Source organism: Lepus europaeus, chromosome 3 (genome assembly GCF_033115175.1).
Source record: "Lepus europaeus isolate LE1 chromosome 3, mLepTim1.pri, whole genome shotgun sequence".
NCBI classification, from domain to species: domain Eukaryota; kingdom Metazoa; phylum Chordata; class Mammalia; order Lagomorpha; family Leporidae; genus Lepus; species Lepus europaeus.
In genome coordinates this window covers 82,860,496-82,882,816 of record NC_084829.1, presented here as the reverse complement: position 1 = coordinate 82,882,816, position 22,321 = coordinate 82,860,496, and the positions used below count along the sequence as shown (strand labels likewise).

The window sequence follows — 22,321 nt, the reverse complement described above, 5'->3', positions numbered from 1 at the left end:
CAAGGCGGAGACGGCGGCGCTGGGGGGGCGGGGAGAGCCTGTGGCCTGGCGCCGCCGCGGCCGCGGTGTTGAGGGGCGAGGTTGTGCTGCTGCAGCTTTCTGGGGGCTCCGACCGCGGCTTCGGGTTGATGTTGGGAGCCGGTGAGGGTCGTCTTGGCCTGGGTCTCGGTGGGATTCCGTTGAAGGAAGTTGTAGGACATTTGAAGGCGCAGAGCACGTGTTTCCAATGGGCTCCTGGCGGCCGCAGTGGTGAGGCTGCTGCTTTGGGTGCGGAGTCGGGGGCGGGCTTTGGGGTGCGGGGGGTGAAGGGTGGAGAAATTGGGTGGTGGGAAGGTGGCTTGTGTGAGCGCTTTGTTCTTCACGGGCTGTTGTTACTGATATCCATAATCGGCAGGCGGGAAAAGCGCGCACTTTTGGGGGTTTATCTTGGAGAGGGACGAGCCCAGCTTTTTTCCACATACACACATCTTATTCTTGGTGTGAGCACAGCTGCATGTGGCTGGCTGGCTGGCTCGTCTTCGTGCTGATTGGGCTTCATTTGTAGTAGGGCATTTCCTAGGGAGTGTTAGCAGGTGAGTCAGGGGTGGTGCTACGGAAGAATATAGTGAATCGGTCCTTCTGTGCTCCGCGCACCAAATCTGGCTTGTCAGGTGTTAGTGACTTTAAAGTAGGGCTTCGTTAAAGGGAGGCACAGTCTGGTTAGTGTAGTAAACGGTAGAGAAAATATTGGGGCTCTCATATTGTCCTCTATACTTTTTGAAGATCCTAGTTTAATTTTGCTTATTGCGTTTGAACAGATCTCTGGAAACATGGCTACAGAACATGTTAATGGAAATGGTACTGAAGAGCCCATGGATACTACTTCCGCAGTTATCCATTCAGAAAATTTTCAGACATTGCTTGATGCTGGTTTACCACAGAAAGTTGCTGAAAAACTAGATGAAATTTACGTTGCAGGTAAGAACAAACACTTGCAAAATTACATATGAAATTTTACTATTGGATTTCTGGCTTTGAGCTAAAATAGCAACTTTTTGTGGTTTCCAATAAGTGTGGGAACTGGAGTTTGGTCTTGTGATAGTCGGTTAATTTGGGTTTGAACTAGAGGTGAAGGTGTGTAGAGGGGGGGATGAAGGGAGGGTTAGGAGCTGAAGGCTGGCTGCCTGATGGATAAGTACATGACACTAGCAACAGCTGCTAAAAGTTGGGAGCAGGCCATGTGGTGTTTTTTTTTTTTATTGGTATTTTTATAGTAGGGTTCTTGTTAAGTAGTTTGGTAACTGTAGACTTGTTCTCTTGTCTTGGAGTGGCTGTTACTTTTTCTAGTGGTATTTGAAATTGAGTAGATTCAGTTGTCATGGTCGGTAGTTGGTTGATCGTAGGTGTTGTAAATCTATGTAGTTACTATAGAAATACTGTGGTGTTCAGAACTATCCAACTTGGACACAAAGAAAGATGTAAAAGAAGTTAACTCATGAGTATTTTAAGTGTGGTTGAGAGATCTTATTTAGTTTAGGAATGCAGTTCAGAATGGCAAAAATTGTGTTTTTCATTATGCAGATAAGGGGGATAGAAGAATTGTTAGTTGGCACACATGTACCCATATTGGCCAATGTGGTCTTTTCTGGGAACCAAAAAAAAAAAAACTTTCCCCAAAATATAAATGTCATTAACTAATTTCGTTTTTTTCTTCTCTAGGGCTAGTTGCACATAGTGATTTAGATGAAAGAGCTATTGAAGCTTTAAAAGAATTCAATGAAGACGGTGCATTGGCAGTTCTTCAGCAGTTTAAAGACAGTGATCTCTCTCATGTTCAGGTAATATTAATGTAATGTCATTGTGAAGAGAATTGAAAAATTTGAGTACTTTTGATCTGCTTTGTTTTATTAGCTGCAGATATGATAATTTAAATATGAATGGGAAATGTCTTTACAGAACAAAAGTGCCTTTTTATGTGGAGTCATGAAGACTTACAGGCAGAGAGAAAAACAGGGGACCAAAGTAGCGGATTCTAGTAAAGGACCAGATGAGGCAAAAATTAAGGTAAGTCTTTAAAACTCCCTTAGTTTTAACGTTCTTTTAACTACTTTTTGTAACTTTGATAAATGTTTTGGGGGTGTGAACTTTATATGACTATTTCTAAAATGTTGACACAATTTAGTCATCTTTTCTAGTTTTTGAAGTTTTCTGCCTTTAAATTATTCTTAAGACAATTTGCTGGTTTTCGGTTTCTTACTTAGCTATTGATTAAATTTGTGTTGGTATTACAGATAGAACATTTAAAGAAACAGGTCCATTCTATTACTGGGTACTTTTTGGAAAACTGTTAGTCTAGGATATTGTCAGTTAAATTGAAGTGGGAGGGAATCAGTTCATTTCATAGTGGTGGAGTGTGTACTTTATTAGCTGGCTGCTTTTCTTAGAAATCTAGAACTCCAATGGATTTAGAATGTTAACACTGCTGCCTTCCTTTTGGATTAGTATGGTTTATTAATGTTTAATTCTAAAAGCAGTAATCAGGTTGTTTAGTGTGGAAATAGAAATGAGAGAACAGACTGGGAGTGGAAGAGTTTTGGTTTGTTCTAAGGTCCTATGACAAAATAAATGGCCTCAAATTCAGCTACATTTTGATTTTGTTGGTGAGTTTCTTAGCTCATAGAAAATATTGTGATCATGTTAGTTTTTAACCTGATGCTGTTGATAGTATGCCAGTGTTCTTCAGTCAAGAGTTAAAGCCCAAGAAAATTAGTTAAGGACATGGGTTGGTTTAATGATAGGGGATGAGGGTAGCTTAGAATATTGGAATATGGAAGTTAGCTGTTAATGTCAACCATGGGACTTTCAAAGATCTGATTGAATGAATTACAAATCTAGTTTTTCCATAGAAAGGGGGAATTGTACCTGTTGTAATGATGTCAGTTGTTACTAAGTCTACATCTGAAAGACTTTTTAATAAACAATTTAGTTTATGGGACTTTCAGTTCTGTTTTTGGAAGGGAGCAGCTTAAATGTTTAATGGGACTGAAATTGTGGCAAGAAGGCATAGAAACATTTTTATAGGGAATTTGATAGAAGGGATAAGTTTCTTGTTATGGGTTCAACAGAGTTGGTATTTGGGTCATAGGAAGATAAAGGTAAAAAAAAATCGTAGCACAGATTATGCATGAGAAAAAGGAAAGATGAGCCATTTAATGATTTAGTTTATCTGATAGAAATGAGTTTTTGGTTTGTTACATAGTTTTGCAGTCATACTTGGGTGTCATAGAAAAATTGCTTTTAGAACAGTGTATCTTTTTGTGAACGTTTCTATTAGAAAGTTTAGAAAAGTTTTTATGAATACAGTGTTTTTTCATAAATATTTAATGTACTCTGAATGGAAGCTGTTTAGATTCTGTTTAGTCATTTATTTTCAGACTAAGGTGACCTTAGATCATTTAACAGTGCTTTGATAAATTTTGTCATGTGGCTTCTGTTAGTCTTTTATTTCAGAATTTGCTAGTTAATTAATAGATTGGTTTTATTTTGAAAACTGATTTTGTACTTTGTGGTTGAGATGGCAGAGAAGAGAAATAATTCTTGACACTTTTGTTAGGGTAACAGATTACTTTTAAAACTTCTGCCTATAGTGGATAAAGAGAAACTCCTAATGTTTTGAGTAAATATTGTGTAAATTTTAACAATGCACTTTTAGGGAGATAAAATGTAGCAGTTATGTCACATTGTTGCAATTTCATGAAGTTTTCAAAGTTATTTTGGCTCTATATTTTCTGAGTAACCCATGCTGTCCTGTGAAGCATGGTACTTTAATGTCAGATAATAAGGTGGTTTTTTCCTGTATTTCCCAAGTTTCTAGACTTGGTTTGAGGAGTGTAATTTCTTTAAAGTTGACAAAATGCCCAGAATGGCAGTGTGCACCTTGGAGTTGGGTACAAGGAATTTATTCCGTAAGAAATTCAGATTTGGGAGATACACAGCCACAGCCAGAGCAGTTGGGTTTTTTGGGGAGGTATTGGCAAAGTAGATACACCCTATCTTGAAAGTTGCTGGTGAATTGATCTTAATTTTTCCCTCAGTGACCATTGCTCAATAAATAATTACAGACTAGAAAATGATTTGAACAGGATACTAAAATTTTGACAGTAAGTTAGAGGTGCAATCAGTGCGCGCATAAAAGGGAAAATTCTGAAACACAGAGACCTGATCATGGGAGATAATTGCTAAGATAACTGTAAAGATTTTTAACAAGATGGATTTTTCACTGCTAAATGTATGGGTGTGGCCTTGTGAATTCAGTGTATTAATGATATTTGAACTTTTTAAGGCACTCTTGGAAAGAACAGGCTACACACTTGATGTGACCACTGGACAGAGGAAGTATGGGGGACCGCCTCCAGATTCCGTTTATTCAGGTCAGCAGCCTTCTGTTGGCACTGAGGTAAAGAAACTAAAAACTTGCACCTTTTGTAATAAAAGCATGGGTATCTCATTTCCTAAAGAAATTCTCCATGGTTTTTACTTCATATTTAATTTACAGATATTTGTGGGGAAGATCCCAAGAGATCTGTTTGAGGATGAGCTTGTTCCTTTATTTGAGAAAGCTGGACCTATTTGGGATCTTCGTCTTATGATGGATCCACTCACTGGTCTCAATAGAGGTTATGCGTTTGTCACTTTTTGTACAAAAGAAGCAGCTCAGGAGGCTGTTAAACTGGTAAGCCTTTTTTTTCCTACTTCAATATTCATATTCACTGTGTTTAATGCCAAGTTTTTTCTTCCCTGTGCTTAAGAGTTTACCAAATATTTCTTGAACTGCTGATTCGGTGTTGTCTTTCACTTTGTAAACACTGCAACAGTGTTCTTTGCAAGTATAATTGATAGGATTCATGATCTATAAGGTAATGTTCCTGGTTCTTGAACTTTCTGGCTTAGTGATTTGTTTAAATTTATGGGAATGTGAAACAGTTCAAGAAAGTAACTATGATAGGACTACCATAATTTTCAACACACCTGGCCATCCATTTTTTTTTTTTAAATAGTCCACAAAGACATGATAAGTTGTTGGTTAATTAAGAATTTTGTGGTGAGTGGCAATAGGACATAGTTATTGTTTCCAGTTTTTTTTTTTTTTAACACTTAAAGTAACTTCTTCCAGCTAGTTTTATTCTGTGACTTATGTGGTTTCTGAATTTTTATAGTTAGAGATGAGGCTTAATTTTAAACCTAGGGAATGTACAAGATACATAACCAGGGAGAAGCTTTGTAGATGTGACAAGTATTTTCTCATTGTGCCTTATCTGGCTTATAGATTTCATGGGTATTCTAAAGCAAGCTTAAATCATCAGAATTATTTCTCCTGAAAAATTTTTCCCTTCTCTTCCCATCAGATACAAAAGTTTAGTATCTTCCATTATCTGAAATGCTTGGGGCCAGAAATACTTCAAATTTGGGAGAGTTTTTCAGATTGTGGAGCATTTCACGTTAAGGACACTCAGCCTGTATTTTGTTTTGCTATTTTATGGCTTCAAACCCTCTACCAGTATGTGTAATATGAATGGTTGGAGGTTGAACATTAGGAAAGTATGCTATTTGTAAGAATATAGGTTGACTGGCTTGGCATAGTGGATAAAGCTGCTGCCTGTGACACTGACATCCCATTTGGGTGCCAATTAGAGTGCTGGCAGTTCATTTATGATCCAGCTCTCTGCTACTGGCCTGGGAACAGAAGCAGAAAATGGCCCAGGTGTTTGGGTCCCTGCAACCCATGTGGGAGACCTGAATGAAGCCCCTGGCTGTTGTGTCCATCTGAGGAGTGAATCATTGGATGGGAGAGCTCGTCTTCTATCTCTCCTCTCTGTAACTCAAATAAATACAATCTTTAAAAAACAATTAAGAAAAAAGGAAATAGATGGCTTTAAAAATAGAATTCAAGGGCAAGATGTTTCACCTGGCAGTTAAGATGCTGGTGCCTGGGTTTGAGTCCAGGTTATGCTTACAATTTTTTTTTTTTTTTGACAGAGTGGATAGTGAGAGAGAGAGAGAGAAAGGTCTTCCTTTTTGCCATTGGTTCACTCCTCCAATGGCCCCTGCGGCCGGCACATCGCTCTGATCCGAAGGCAGGAGCCAGGTGCTTCTCCTGGTCTCCCATGCGGGTGCAGGGCCCAAGGACCTGGGCCATCCTCCACTGTCTTCCCGGGCCATAGCAGAGAGCTGGCCTGGAAGAGGGGCAACCGGGATAGAATCCGGCGCCCCGACCGGGACTAGAACCCAGGGTGCCGGCGCCGCAAGGCGGAGGATTAGCCTGTTGAGCCACAGTGCCGGCCCTCACAATTCTTAGTTATGGTAGTTCCTCACTGGAACCCATTTCTAGATAGTTTCTAGATACTTTAATGATACATCACTAGAGGTAGATGGTATGTAATTCAATAGTAAGTAACATGGTTTTGAGTGTCCTTTAAAAGACATTCTAGTGGTAAGGGTCTTCAAAAAGTTAATGGAAAACACATTTTAAAAACTGCATGAGTAGGCCGGCACTGCGGCTCACCTGGCTAGTCTTCTGCCTGCGGCGCTGGCACCCTGGGTTCTAGTCCCGGTTGGGGCGCTGGATTCTGTCCCGGCTGCTCCTCTTCCAGTCCACCTCTCTGCTGTGGCCCGGGAAGGCAGTGGAGGATGGCCCAGGTGCTTGAGCCCTACACCCTCATGGGAGACCAGGAGGAAGCACCTGGCTCCTGGCTTCAGATTGGCGCAGCGCACCGGCCGTAGCGGCCATTTGGGGGGTGAACCAATGGAAAAGGAAGACCTTTTTCTCTGTCTCTCTCTCTCTCACTGTCTAACTCTGCCTGTCCAAAAAAAAACCTGCATGAATTAAGTTTTTTTCAGCAAATGAAGTCTTTTAATTTCCTTTTCTGTGAACTTTGTGAAGTGCCCTCATAAAACTGAGATGAATTGGATTTTTTTCTTTTTAAAGGATGCTTTACAGGAGGTTTACCTTAATAATACAGAAGGACTAGACTTGTAGTACAGGAAATGAAATAACTAAAACATCCTATGTAAAATCACAACATTTAAGTTGATTTCAATTTTTAAAGTTTTTTTTGCTGCTTTGAGTTCATTTGTTAAAATGAATGTCTCCCGAAATATATTCTTCAAGGGAGTATACTCTGGAAACTCCCTGTTTTATGTCTTTTTTTTACATTTGAGTTATAAGGTAAAATTTTATATAATTTAGGTGTCATTCTAGTTATTGTATAAGTATAATGGTGAAAGAAAAATAAGATGGAAGCACTTCTCTTACTGCTTTCCTTTGTGTTGAAGAGTATCATAGGTTAAGGGTAGATACTTGGCATTATTTTTTGAAGAACAATGATTTGTTCTATATTTAAAACTATCATAAATATTAAATTTGTGAAAATCAGAGGTGGGTTAATTGATATGAGTAGCTGAAGAAGAGGCAGGAAGTTAGAAGCATCTCCCAAGTTTCATTAATTTAGGAAACACAGGGAGAGCTCCTTACCTTACCTGGTTCCCTCACCAAATAGTCGCACAGAGTGGGGCTGAAACCCAGAGCCTGGAACTCAATTTGGGTCTTTCACATAAATGACAGGAACCCAGTCACTTGAGCCATGAGCACTTCAGCCTCCAAGGGTCTACATTTAGCAGGAAGCTGGAGGAAGGAACCGGAGCTGGGCATTGAAACCAGGTACTTGGACATGGGATGTGAGTTTCTTAATCAGTTTCGTAACTATAAGGCCAAATATGTACCCCTCCAAGTTTCTTAAATTATGTTTTCCAGCCAAGATCTGCCTTGTTTTGGGGGGAGTGAAAAAAAAAATCTGTAAATGATGATATTCTAGTTGGGGAAGCTGTATCTAATCTTGTGAAAAGGTGGTTAATAGCTTCTGCTTGAGTACTTAAAGAGCAGGAGCCAGGTGCTACCTTGTTATCTTTAAATTCTACCTTAACCCTTTATTCAGATTTGTGGAATGGTTTGCATTCTGTAGATGGGGATGTATTTGCTAATGCCATACAGCTAAATACCAGCTTTAGCTGTAGTGCTTGTTAACTAGGTATAGCAGTTTAAGCCAGTAGCCTGATTCTTTCAATTTGGGTATGGTAGTGTTAAAAGGAGCTTAGGTAGTAAGTTGTGTCTGTACTACCTAAGAATTTCTGACACTTGACCATATTCACTGCTACCCTTCTAGCCCATGATACATTTGTAGCATTCAGATTACTGAAGAATTCTAATTTGTGTTGCCTTCCAATACCATGTTACATTAGGCAGTGTAGATTAGATCACAGCGTTTTCCTGCTGAAAAATAAGTTCCAAACAAGGCTCTGTCGCATCTAGTTCTTATTGTTCTTCTTCATTACCTGTCAAGCCTTACCTTGCTTTCTTTTGTCCTCTTCTTAGCTATGACTGTTTCTATCTCAAGACTGCCTCTTGCTGGTCTTTTATGTACTTTGAGAGCAGCCCAGTTGTTAGGATTGTTACCTTACAATCAGCTCCTCTTAGAAGGCCTTTCCTAACTTTGAGCAGGTTATCATCCAGTTTTACCCTATGAAACTATCCTGAATGTGATTAAAAATAAATTTTTCTTAGATTAACTTGAGCTTATTTCTTTTATATTTTTTGAACACAATTTTTCTTTTTTTTTTTTTTCTGTATCTTTAGCATGTAGAACAGTACTATGTAGTGGGTGCTGAATAAATAACATGGCTGGCTTATTGGTGCCACCATCCATCATTTATGACATTAGAATTTATGATAATTCTATATATTTGACTAACTGTATTTCTGTATAATTGGTTTTCTAGCCTCCGTTTGCAATATTCTGGTGAAAATGCTAGTAGTGCCTATATTGTGAACATTGAAATAGATAAGATCCCAATTTGCACTTAAAAAGTTAAGATTTTAGTAGCCACTAAGTTTTATTCATAAAAGTGTATAGGCCGGCGCCGTGGCTTAACAGGCTAATCCTCCGCCTTGCGGCGCCAGCACACCGGGTTCTAGTCCCGGTTGGGGCGCCGGATTCTATCCCGGTTGCCCCTCTTCCAGGCCAGCTCTCTGCTATGGCCCGGGAAGGCAGTGGAGGATGGCCCAAGTCCTTGGGCCCTGCACCCGCATGGGAGACCAGGAGAAGCACCTGGCTCCTGGCTTCGGATCAGCGTGATGCGCCGGCCGCAGCGGCCATTGGAGGGTGAACCAACGGCAAAAAGGAAGACCTTTCTCTCTCTCTCTCTCTCTCTCTCTCTCTCTCTCTCTCTCACTATCCACTCTGCCTGTCAAAAAACAAACAAACAAAAAAAACAAACAAAAACAAAACAAACATAAAAGTGTTTCATGGACAAAACACCATAATGTATGTACAACCTTTTCAATGAATGTTGCTGACCAAGTAGGTCCATGAAATATTTTAGTAGGAACTTATTAGCAGGTATTCAGTGTGTTCATCATAAAATCTGTTCTTGATTCTAGAATGTAAGATATGAGAGGTTAACAATAATTAATGGAATCAAATGGTAAAGACAGATGAAGGGATATGCTACTTTGAATTAGGGTTGTCAGAAAAGGCTTTGTGATGAAGAGACTTGAGCAATATAGGAAGAAAATGGGAAAACTTAGTTGCAGTAGTGTTTTATAAAAATAAGTAGGAAATAAAACTTATGTAAAGTTAGTGCCAGGGGTTGGCATGTGGTACAGTAGGTTAAGGCACCACTTGGGATGCTGGGCTGCTCAACATCTTGTATCTAGAGTGTTAGCTAGTCCATTGATGTGCCTGGGAATCTACGGATGGTTCAAGTAATTGAATTCCTGCCACCTGTGTGGAAGAGGTCCTCGTTCCTAGCTTCACCCTGTCCCTTCCTTGGCTGTTGGTAGTCATTTGGGAAGTGAACCAGCATATAGGAGATGGGTATTTGTCATTCTGCTCTTCAAATAAGTACATAAATTAAAAAAAAAATTAATGCTAGAATATTCATAATTGCTGGGATAAGCTGCATAGTGTCATTAAAGTTTTGAGCCATGATGTGGATGGCATGATGTAAATGTTTGAATAATGAAGGATGTTGAAAAGAACAACCCAAAAAGACAATTGCAGAAAAAGAAAGGAGAAGTAAAAAATTTTTGGAGAGAGAAATGGCAGTCTACTGCTGGTCTACTACAGGTGGTTCTTCTCTTCTGTTTTAATTAGGGAGAGAGGTTCCCATCCACTGATTCATGCCCCATCTGCCCTCAGTGGCTAGGGGTACTGAAGCCAGAAGTTCGGAACTCAATCCAGGAGACTGGAGCCATCATTGCTGCCTCTCAGGGTCTGCATAAACAGGAAGATGGACTCTGAATTCAGATCCAAGACTTAAAGCACAGGCACTCTGATGTAGGACAAGGTGTCCTTAAGCAGTAACTAAATGCTTACCCCTAGTATAGGTTCTATTCCAAGTTTTGTTAGTGATTTAACAGAAGGGGTTCTTGGACTGTGCTTGAAATGTTTAGTGGCTTGAATCTACAAAGAATGCCTTAGTTGACATAATTGGGATATGAGAATATTTTGGTAGTCTAGGGAAGATAGTTCACATGTAGCAAGATGGAATTGACAAAATGGAAGTCCTATACTCAGCAAGTACGTTGTAGTATGAGACAGCAGTGTGGTGTGGTTGCCAAATAAGCTAGGGTAACATGGACTATATGTAATATACTGTGTAGAAGTAGAAAATTAGTAATGGTTTCCAGTTTATTCTAGACTCCTCTGTCTTGCTCTGCTTAAACAATATTGTATTATTGATGTTACTCTTTATTGATGCTGGAGTGCCGACATCTCTTGGAAACACTTTGCCATTATTGGGGAAGAAATTAAGCACAAGGTATAAGTGAATCATGAGCTTTGTTTGTAGGTATATGTGGTTTGGAGGAGGAAATAATTTAAGAAAAATTTTGACTTAATGTGAATATGACTTTTCTAATTAAATGTTTAAAGTAGGGGCCAATGTTGTGGCATAGCAGGTAAAGCCATCATGTACAGCACTGGCATTCCATGTCAGTGCTGGATTGAGTCCAGACTGCTTACTCCCCATACAGCTCCCCACTAATGTGCCTTGGTGGGGAGGCACATCAGAGGATAGTCCAAGTGCTTGGGCCCCTGTGCCCACTTGGGAGACCTGGAAGAAGCTCCTGTCTTCTCCCTGGCTGTTGTGACTGCCTGAGGGGTGAACCAGCAGATGAAAGATATCCCCCTCCTACCCTGTGTGTGTGTATGTGTGTGTGTATGTGTCTCTTCTCTCCCTTTAACTCTGCCTTTCAAATAAATCTTTAAAAAAAATGTTTAAAGTGGACAGACCTCAGAAGAGTTAGGACTGAGCAACCACTTCTGAGACAGATTCCAAAGCTGTGAATGCTAAACTTCAGGGAATTTGATGACTGACATCTATGAAGAAGTGAAATAACACTTAAAATTATGGGTCTTGGGGTCAGCACTGTGGTGCAGTGGGTAAAGCTGCCGCTTGCAGTGCTGGCATCCCCTATGGGTGCTAGTTCGAGTCCTGGCTGCTCCACTTCTCATCCAGCTCTCTGCTATGGCCTGGGAAAGCAGTGGAGGATGGCCCAAGTGCTTGTGCCCTGCCCCCATGTGGGAGACCCAGAAGAAGCTCATGGCTTCAGATTGGTCTAGCTCCATATGTTTTGGCCAACTGGGAAGTGAACCAGCAGATGGAAGATCTCTCTCTCTGCCTCTCCTCTCTGTGTAACTCTCATTTTCAAGTAAATAAATATTTTAAAAAATTATGGGTCTGGACAGGTCGAATGCTCCAGACTATACAACTCCTATTTTGATCGGTGTTAAATATTGAAACTGCATTGGTTAATGATCAGAATTTATATTTATATTTGGTTGCTTCACTGTGGTACAGATTCTAAAAGTTAGAATACTGGAGCCTCCGTAACATCAAAGGCCCACCCATCCAGACCTCACTTTTTTTGTTTATTTTTTTGTATTGTCATAAATGTCCTCAAATAATAATGTTGGAGAGAATTTTAAGTGTTGAATTAGAACCTTTAAAGATTTATCTATATTTATTTATTTGAAAGGCAGAGCAACATTTTCTATCTGCTGGTTCACTGCCCAAATGGCTTCAAAATCCAGCCAGGTCTAGGCCAGGCTGAAGCCAAGAGCCAGGAACACCACCCTAGCCTCCCAGGTGGGTGGCAGGAGCCCAAGTATTTAGCCATCTTCAGCTGCCTTTCCAGGTACAATAACAAGAAGCTAGAACAGAAGCGGAGCATCTGGAGCTCGAACTATCTACTTGGATATGGGATGCCAGTGTCGCAAGTAGTGACAAAACACTTTGCCACAACACATTAGTTAAGGATCTGATTTGTTTTTGTATGCTTTTTTTTTTTCTTTTAATTTATTTGAGAGAGAGTGTTTCAGATAGAGAGGGAGAGACAAAGAGCAAGGTCTTCCATCTGCTGATTCACTCCCCAAATGGCTGTAACAGCTAAAACTGGGCTGATCTGAAGCTGGGAGCCAGGAAGTTTCTTCTGGATCTTCCACATGGGTGCAGGAGTCCAAGTACTTGGGCCATCTTCCACTGCTTTCTCAGCCCATAAGCAGAGAGCTGGATCAGAAGAGGAGCAGCCAGGACATAAACTGGTGCCTATATGGGATGCTGGTGCTGCAGGTGGAAATTAAGCCTACTACCATGTTCTTAAATTTTTTTTTAAATGTAGGGTACTAGATTTCTGTTAGAGTGGTATGATTAAGCTGTTAAATATGTATAAAATGCATGCTTAACCCATAGATGGAGTATAGCTTCAGGAAATGTTTAGTTATTACTTCTGTTTTATTTGGACAGAATGTTGGTAGAGTCTCCTTGTTTTTTTAATGATTTATATTTTTATTGGAAAACCAGTTTACTTTCTGTGTTACCTATAATTGTTTCAAGTTTGTTTTTCATTGAAAAAGTGTGAGTGGAGAGTTAACAGTGTTTTACATATTCCACTGAATATTTGTATCATTTTTATTGTTCAGAAATGATATTCATTCTTCACACCCTCTCTGTTCTGCTTTGATTAACGTGATTGGCAGGGCCAGTGATGATAGGTTGGAAGGAAAGAAATGAATGGTTTTCTATATAGATAATGCAATAGTCATTACTTTTGAAGCAGTGTTGTTAATGTTGATGGGTAATGGAAGTTTTTCCATGTTACAGATAGACTACTCCCTATATATCTGATTATTGTTGCTATGATGGAATTTTTGTGTTCTCTGTTTTACCTTTCCCTTTGAGATTTCTTTTAAGGAGCTTGGTTGTTCTCAATGGTATTGGTATAATTAAGAATTCCAGTTTTTGCTACAAATTTTTGGTTAGGTATTTTCTTAATACTGGATAGCCCTTGTACTTAGAACATATGGAAATAAAATGTATACAAAAAGTCACCCTTAAAGTTATTCCCTTTTTTTTTTATCCTTCATATTAATCCCTATATTTTTCTGATATTTTAATAAGTTTTGTCAACTGGTAGAGTTACAGACAAGATGATCAAATTGAAAGCCTTTGATATCTCATTAAAAATGACTGTTTGGTACTCAGTTGTAAGAATCTAGGGAGAGGGTGGTATTATGGTGCAGCAAGTTAGGCTGTCACCTGTACAACTGCATCCCATATAGGCACCATTTCAAGTCCCGGCTGCTCCACTTCAAATCCAACTCCTTGTTAATGAGCCTGGTAAGGCAGTGGAAGGTGGCTCACATTCTTGGACCTCTGCTACTCATGTTGGAGACCCACATGGAGTTCAGGGCTGTTGGCTTTGGCCTTTGGCCTGGCCCTGCCGCAGCTATTACAGCCATTTGGGGAATGAACCAGTTGATGGAATATCTGTCTCTGTAATCGTTTCAAAAAATCTTTTAAAATATGGAATACACATGTTTTACAGCAATTTATTCTGTTCATATGTTGTCTTTTTATTTGTAAAATAAGACATTGTAGTCTACTTGTGTATAACCCCATGCAATGATAGTTTTGGTCATAGTTCTTAAGTTTTCAAGTAACATGAATGTTTTTGCTTTTAAAGATTCTTAGTCTAATGGAAGAGAAAGGCTTGTAAATAGAATATAAATGCCATATGAGAAAACAAAGTATGTGGTAGAATTTCTCAACCTCAGTACTGTTGATACTCTTTGTTTTGGTAGACTGTCCTGTGTGAATTGTGGGATGTGTATCCCCATTTCTGGCCTTTATTACCTACAGATATCAGCAGCAAGTATTCCCTTTCCCCGAGTTGTGACAGTCAAGAATGTCAAATATCTCCTTGGAAGCAGAATCAGTCCTTATAAGAACTGTTTGAATTAATAGAAAGGGGTGTTTTGTTGACCCTTACAGGATTTAGAGATTGCCCAGTATTTGAAGTTTAGCTTAATTTGCAGGTGTGCAGAGGAATTTGGATGATGGAAGTTTTAGGGAAGTCATTTTCTCTCTGAAGCTTAGGAGTTTGAAAACTATGTTTGAACAGTTATACAGTAAGTATGCCTTGTGGAAACAAAGAGGAAGTAGCAGGAATTTTTTTTTTTTTTTTTAAGAATGGACTTATCTCTTTGGTATCGAGGACCTATTTTTTTTCAATAGGCAGACATTATAATTTTTTTTAAATTGATGATTGTTGTTGGGATAAATGTAGAGAAATAGAGATAAACCTGGGGTCAGGATGACTTTCAGACTTGGGTAGCCTAAACTGAGTTATAGGGGTAAAAAAGTATGAAACGCTTCTAAACTGGAGAACAGTACCTGCACTTTAGTTCTGATTATCTGGAGATGGAAAAAGGGACAGGGAGGAATCAACTTTCTGAATTGTTAATGTTTTTTTTCTGTTATACCTATTATGCAAGAATGGGAATAATAGGGGAAAGCTTTTCCTTTTGCCCTAAGATTGTTGTATAAGTTGTATGAAAATTCATGTTTGTCCTTTAGATTGTGTAGCTCTACTTGTATGTATTTATAAAATAGCTTTCAAGGTCAACTGTAGGGGGATTGATAAGTTATTGCTGCTGTTACCACCATTATTACTATTTTATTTATTTATTTATTTATTTTTGACAGGCAGAGTGGACAGTGAGAGAGACAGAGAGAAAGGTCTTTCTTTGCCGTTGGTTCACCCTCCAATGGCCGCCGCAGCCAGCGTGCTGCGGCCGGCGCACCGCGCTGATCCAAAGGCAGAAGCCAGGTGCTTCTCCTGGTCTCCCATGGGGTGCAGGGCCCAAGCACTTGGGCCATCCTCCACTGCACTCCCTGGCCACAGCAGAGAGCTGGCCTGGAAGAGGGGCAACCGGGATAGAATCCAGCGCCCCGACCGGGCCTAGAACCCGGTGTGCCGGTGCTGCAAGGCGGAGGATTAGCCTATTGAGCCACGGCGCCAGCCACCACCATTATTACTATTATAAAATTTTGAGGTGGTCTAATTATTTTTTTAAAAGATTTATTTATTTGTTTATTTGAAAGTCAGTGTTACACAAAGAGAGGAGAGTCAGAGAGAGGTCTTCCATCCGATGGTTCATTCCCCAGTTGGCCGCAGCGGCTGGAGCTGCGCTGATCCGAAGCCAGGAGCTTCTTCCGGCCTCCTATGCGGGTTCAGGGGCCCAAAGACTTGGGCCATCCTCTACTGCTTTCTCAGGCCATAGCAGAGAGCTGGATCAGAAGTGGAGCAACCATGTCTTGAACTGGCGCCCATATGGGATGCCAGTGCTTCAGACCAGGGCATTAACCCGCTGGGTAGCCTAAACTGAGTTATTGTGGTAAAAATAACCAGCCCCGAGGTGGTTTAATTATGTAGACTATCTGATCTACTTTTCCAGATAACTTGGATGCCTTTGATCTTTGGTTTGTAAATAATTCTGGTTGTCACTTTGTCTATATCTCAACATTCTGTGGGAAATGGTTACTGGAAAATTAAGTTTTCTTTTCACTGTAGTATTAGAGCTGTTTCTGTACCTTTATCATATTTTTTTTTCTTTATAACTTTTCTGTTTGCTTGATAAAAATGAAGTGAGAAAAAGTAGTCAGATTCAGAATAAAAAAGGAGCTCTTTAAATTTTTGCTTTTGTAAATCAAAGTTTTTAATCTAAAGTGCATCTCACAGAAATTGAATGTTCCTATGATAACTACCATTAACAACATGGCATGTATTCTACTCAGGTTTTTGATTGATAAATTAATTTAGGAGTTCTTTGTTAAGGTTTGTTTGAAGGGCAAAATTTCTTATTGCAGCTTTTGATTTACGTGCTGGTTAACAAAGAAAAAGCTTACTGGTCCTGGAATCAGTTGCACTTATATGAGAATAACTAAATGGCAAAATGAATTTAAGTAGATGTTATGTTAATATGAAATCAGCAGTTTTTGAATTTAAATAAGCTGCTACAAACCTGTTTCCTGGTAAGTTTCCTAGCTTTCAAGAATTTTGCAATAAATTTTTGCAGTAGATTCATAAAGTTGTTTTGTCAGTAAAATCTTCATAGCTGTCTCATTATGTTTCCCTTTTACGTGGGAATTATGGTCAATATTTTTTTTTAAAGGATGAAAATACTTTTCAAATATAGTGTTGAAATTTTAACATGTTAAACTTTTATGTTTGTAAATGAAATTTTTGAACCTCCTGTAATAAATACTTGTAATCCATATTTTAAGTAATTTAAAACATACTGCATCTTTTTCTCCCTTTCAGTATAATAATCATGAAATTCGTTCTGGAAAACATATTGGTGTCTGCATCTCGGTTGCCAACAATAGGCTTTTTGTGGGTTCTATTCCTAAGAGTAAAACCAAGGAACAGATTCTTGAAGAATTTAGCAAAGTAACAGGTAAGTTAGATTTGTTTGGAAGGAGGTGCAGCTTTTACCATTGAATACAATAGCCTATTTCTGTGTTCCACAAACATTGTTCTGAACACTAAAGTTGTTGGTATATTGAATCTTTGCTAAAACTTTGAGGTAAATAATCCCATTTTTCAGGTCAGGAAAACAGGCATAGATTTTGGGAAATAATTTGCCAAACGTTATGTGAGTTACTAAGGAATACAGCAGAGACATGAATTCAGTCTGCAAAATCATTGTTCTGTTTCCATTTTTTTCCCCAAGTTATGGGAATAGGGAGTATTCTAGCTATAAATGGATTATACATTGCGAATATGTTCTAATATCTTTGAACTTTATATCATTTTTTGTAAGTTTCTAAATTATAAGCTGCTTTTATTAGAAAATACTTTTGTCTGCCTACAGTATTTAGCAAAGTATCAGCTTGCTACAGTCTTTAGAAACATTTGAAATTGTTAGATGGGGGCCGGCACTGTGGTGTAAAGCCACCACCTGCAGTGCTGAATCCCATATGGGTGTTGGTTCAAGTCCCACCTGCTCCACTTCCAATCCAACCCTCTGCTATGGCCTGGGAAAACAGTGGAAGATGGCCCAAGTCCTTGAGCCCTTGCACCCACGTAGAAGACCCAAAAGAAGCTCCTGGCTTCGGATCAGATCTGTGCAGCTCTGGCCGTTGTGGCCTTCTGGGGAGTGAACCAGTGGAAAGAAGACCTCTCTCTCCCTCTGCCTTTCCTTCTCTGTAACAATGACTTTCAAATAAATAAATCTTAAATTATTAGATGGTACTACTTTAGAAATAATATTATTAATATATGAGACCAGAAAGATGCATTAAAAATTTGTGTTCGCTTGCATAGTAAGAAAAGCTGTATTTGACCTGCATTGACTTTTTTTTTTTTTTTTTATAAAGATCTATATATTTATTTGAAAGGCAGAGTTAAAGGGGAGGAAGAGTTATCTTCCATTTGCTGATTCACTTCACAAATGGCTGCAATGGCCAGGGCTAGGCCAGGCTGAAGCCAGAAGCCTGGAACTCCTTCCAGGTCTCCCACATGGATGCAGGGGCCCAAGTCCTCGAGCCATCTTCCACTGTTTTCCCTGGCACATTAAGCAGGGAGCTGGATCAGAGGTGGAGGAGTCAGGACTCAAACTGTCAGCATTGTAGGCTGTGGCTTAATCTGCTGTAACACAGTGCCACCCCCTCGCCTTTTTTTTTTTTTTTTTTTTTAAAGATTTATTTATCTGAAAGGCAGAGTGACAAAGAGGAAGAGATACAGAGAGCTTCCATCTGCAGGTTCACTCCCCTAAATGGCTTCAGTGGCTGGGGGTGGGCCATGCTGATGCCAGGAGCCTGAAACACTATCCACGTCTCCCATGTGGGTGGCAGGGGCCCAAGCACTTCAGTCATTCTTCACTGCTTTCTCAGGTACACTAAGGAATTCAGTTGTAAGTGCAGCAGTCAGGTCTGGAACCAGTACTCCAGTGTGGGAGGCCAACATTAAAAGCAGTGCCACAATGCTAGGCCCCCTATATTGATGTTTTCTTAAAAGATTATGTAAAGACTTTTATCTACCTTACTGTGATTTAGTTAGAAACAAAAATATCCTTAGATCTAGTTAAGGGAATACATTTACTTTGTTGGGTGTTTTGTTTCTGTGTTGGGTGAACTTGGAAAGGGTGGGTTAGAAAAATTATCTGTACTTGATTATGACAGTCCTTTGTTAAAGATGGCTAATAAAAAGATTCTCTTTCACTTTGACTTTTAAGTAGTATCTTAGAATAACAAATCCTTTGATTACTTGTGCTTGTTAATTATTTTATGCTAAAGCTCTGGAATGGTTGCTTATTTTCAGAGGGTCTCACAGACGTCATTTTATACCACCAACCAGATGACAAGAAAAAAAACAGAGGCTTTTGCTTTCTTGAATATGAAGATCACAAAACAGCTGCCCAGGCAAGGCGTAGGCTAATGAGTGGGAAAGTCAAGGTCTGGGGAAATGTTGGAACTGTTGAATGGGCTGATCCTATAGAAGATCCTGATCCTGAGGTTATGGCAAAGGTAATGAAAGTTAAGATAATTGGTTTGAGGAATTGATTGGAGATGGTTGAAAGGGCCCAGAAGAACTTAGAATGAATTGTGCACAGTTTTTAGAACTATATTTTTGAAGGTGAGAGAGGCCACCCTATAGAAATACCATATGCATGAAAAGTGAGTGTAGATATTTACTCAAGGACCCTTGGCCATAATTGTGTAGTCATCATTCTCTCATGAAGTAGATAGCCTACATTTTGTAGGGATGGTTCCCTTGGATTTTTATGTAAGTTCTAAGAGCAATGTCTTTTGAGTTTTTGAGAATAGTGCCGTTAACTTATATGGTTTTTGTGTTAGAAGTCTTGCTCCTAAAAATAGTGAACTGTACCAGCCCAGCAGAGCTCCTGCAGTTACGTTTAGCTATTATTAGGCATCCTGCTTCAGCAGTCAGTGAGATAGCCTATGAGAATAAACATCTCTTGAGTCAACACTTGACTACATGCTCTTGCAGTTTGCAGTTAAGTTCTCCACCCTTTGTCTTTCAGGAGTACTCCTTTAAGTTATAGACTGTATGTCAGCTGTGAGGGAGCTTCAAAAAGATCTAAATCATTTAATTCCATTTTTTTCTCATGAGCTTTTAAAGCCCCCTTTTATAACTAAGTCAAAGGTACAGAATGTGAACTGTGAGGAATGCCGAATATTATTAAAGGATTAAAGTGATCTTAGAGGATAGAAGATATTTAAGGATCCTCTTTTGCTCTGACCTATGAAAACTATTGTTGGGTTAGCATTTTAGATTAATCCAGATTTAGGACAAACTAATACTTCTTAGCTAAAAAGTTAAGTTTTTGAATTGTACTTAAACTTTCAGGATTGAGAGAAGAATTTTTCTTAATTTTGATGACTTCCTTTCCTCTTTAAGATCTCAAGAACTGGTCCTAATTAGTTTTGACCACCTATGTTGAGTGTTAAACATTCAACAACTCTTCCAGGGTGTCGGGAATTTAGCCCTTATAAATTTTAAAATGCACATTTATTAAACTACTGAACATACAGTCTATCTTTAGTTTTCCTTCTAAATTGTTTATTAGAGAAGCTTTACATTTACAGCAGAATTGGGCAGGAAATAGAGAATTAGCCAAATAACTTCCTACCTTTACACATGTAGTCACCCCACTAACAGCCCACACTGCATTGATACTTTTGTTAAAATTGATGAATCTGTCACTTAAATTCCATAGTTTACAGTAAGTTTCACTATTGGTTTTGACAAGGGTATACTGACATGTATCCAAAATTATACTGTCATAACAGACCAGTTTCACTGCGCTGAAAATCCTTTGTTCTTTGCCTGTTCATCTCAACCTCCAGCAGTCACTGACTTCTGGAGTTTAATCTTTTTAGGACATTATACAGTATATAACTGCCTTTTTTTTTTTTTTTAAATTCCAGATTTGCTTTTTTCACAGTAACACATTTGAGGTTTCTCTTTTTGTGGCTTTATAGTTCACTCCTTGGTAGCGGTGAATAATTCATTCTTCATCAATTTATCCATTTATCTATTGAAGGGTATCTTGGTTTTAATTTTTGGCAATTATGAATAAAGCTGGTATATACATCTGTTTTCTGGTTTTTGTGTGAATGTAAGTTTTCAGCTTCTTTGGATAAATACAAAAAGAGTGCTGGATTAACTAGAAAGAATATGCCTAGTTTCCTAAGAAGCTGTTAAACCTCTCTTCTGAAGTAGTTGTACCATTTTGCGTCTCTACTGACAGATTTCCTATTGCTCCATGTGTATTGTTGGTGTTTGGATTTTGACCGTTCCAATGGGTGGTTACCTCACTTTTGTTTTAATTTGCCATCCTCTAATAGTCAATGATGAACATCTTATGCTTTTTTATTTATGTATCTTTGGTAAGGCATCTGTTTTAGATTTGTTGACCTGACACAACAGCCTCACTTTTTGGTATTTACCCAAAGGGGTTGGAAACTTTCTTTTATATTTGTGATAGTCTAATGGGTTGTGATGCAAGTTAACTTTGAAAGGTGATGTGTTAGTATCTTCCAAATTGAATTTGTTGGAAATATACTGAGATTTTTTATTTTATTTTTTTTTAAATTTCAGGTGAAGGTACTTTTTGTACGTAACCTTGCCAATACTGTAACAGAAGAGATTTTAGAAAAGGCATTTAGTCAGTTTGGAAAACTGGAACGAGTAAAGAAACTAAAAGATTATGCATTCATTCATTTTGATGAACGAGATGGTGCTGTTAAGGTAAGTAAGTGGTAGAAATTAAGGGCAATTAAACCAGACCAATAACGTTTAGTTATCCTAGAAAGAGAATGTTTTAAAAATTGGATGAAACTCAGATTGTGGAATCTATTCAAACCTTTATTGACCTTAGTTTAGTCTCAATTTACAAAAGTTGGAGAATTGGATCTTTGAAATTTTTAAGTTCTGTGTTATTGACAGGGTGAGACTTCCTATCTTTTCAAAAGTAATGATAATTTAATTTTTTTTTAACTTTAAATGAGTCATCATTCTGAAAGGCTGCTTTTGTATTGATCTTTGTGTAATTATTTAAGGCTATGGAAGAAATGAATGGCAAAGACTTGGAGGGAGAAAACATTGAAATTGTTTTTGCTAAGCCACCAGATCAGAAAAGGAAAGAAAGAAAAGCTCAGAGGCAAGCAGCAAAGAATCAGATGTAAGTGAAATTTTGTATAGTGTTAAAAGAAATTGTATGTGTTTTTATATTTACTGACTGGAGAATAAAAGATGTTGTTCAAACTCGTTAGGCAAATTTGTAACAACAGCTTTTAAAGAAGACTTTAATTGAAAGCTTTCAATCAGAAATGCCAAGGAGGTCAAATGTTACTGAGTTCTTGTTATTGACTCTACTATTTGTGATAGTAAATAATTGGAAATTCACTTAATAAAATGGAAGATTAATGGAAATATTTTCTGCCGTGTTTTGAAGATATGCTCATGAAAATGTTTCAAATATTAGTTGTAGCCGGCGCTGCGGCTCAATAGGCTAATCCTCCGCCTTGCGGCGCCGGCACACCGGGTTCTAGTCCCGGTTAGGGCACCGGATTCTGTCCCGGTTGCCCCTCTTCCAGGCCAGCTCTCTGCTGTGGCCAGGGAGTGCAGTGGGAGATAGCCGAAGTGCCTGGGCCCTGCACCCGCATGGGAGACCAGGAGAAGCACCTGGCTCCTGCCATCGGATCAGCGCGGTGCGCCAGCCGCAGTGCGCCTACCGCGGCGGCCATTGGAGGGTGAACCAACGGCAAAAAGGAAGACCTCTCTCTCTATCTCTGTCTCTCACTGTCCACTCTGCCTGTCAAAAAAAAAAAAAAAAGAAATATTAGTTGTGCAGACATTTTAATATGTTTTGCTAAAGGGTAGAGATTTGTTACTCAGAGATAGAAAATATTAAAT

General features: G+C 39.0%; 1 protein-coding gene across 6 annotated transcripts in view; it reads left to right on the top strand.

Annotated features, from left to right (window-relative positions):
- Positions 1 to 22,321, top strand: part of SYNCRIP (synaptotagmin binding cytoplasmic RNA interacting protein) — a 34,081-nt gene that overhangs the window by 1,532 nt on the left and 10,228 nt on the right. For 5 of the 6 annotated variants that reach the window (XM_062186461.1, XM_062186460.1, XM_062186459.1 and 2 more), the window contains exons 2-10: positions 798 to 957; positions 1,699 to 1,817; positions 1,936 to 2,043; positions 4,322 to 4,435; positions 4,535 to 4,711; positions 16,700 to 16,835; positions 18,701 to 18,906; positions 21,005 to 21,154; positions 21,466 to 21,587. In XM_062186461.1, the coding sequence (XP_062042445.1) occupies positions 810 to 957; positions 1,699 to 1,817; positions 1,936 to 2,043; positions 4,322 to 4,435; positions 4,535 to 4,711; positions 16,700 to 16,835; positions 18,701 to 18,906; positions 21,005 to 21,154; positions 21,466 to 21,587 (1,280 nt within the window). In that variant the 5' untranslated portion in view covers positions 798 to 809. The remainder of the gene's footprint in view (positions 1 to 797; positions 958 to 1,698; positions 1,818 to 1,935; positions 2,044 to 4,321; positions 4,436 to 4,534; positions 4,712 to 16,699; positions 16,836 to 18,700; positions 18,907 to 21,004; positions 21,155 to 21,465; positions 21,588 to 22,321) is intronic. The other variant, XM_062186463.1, reaches the window with a different exon arrangement.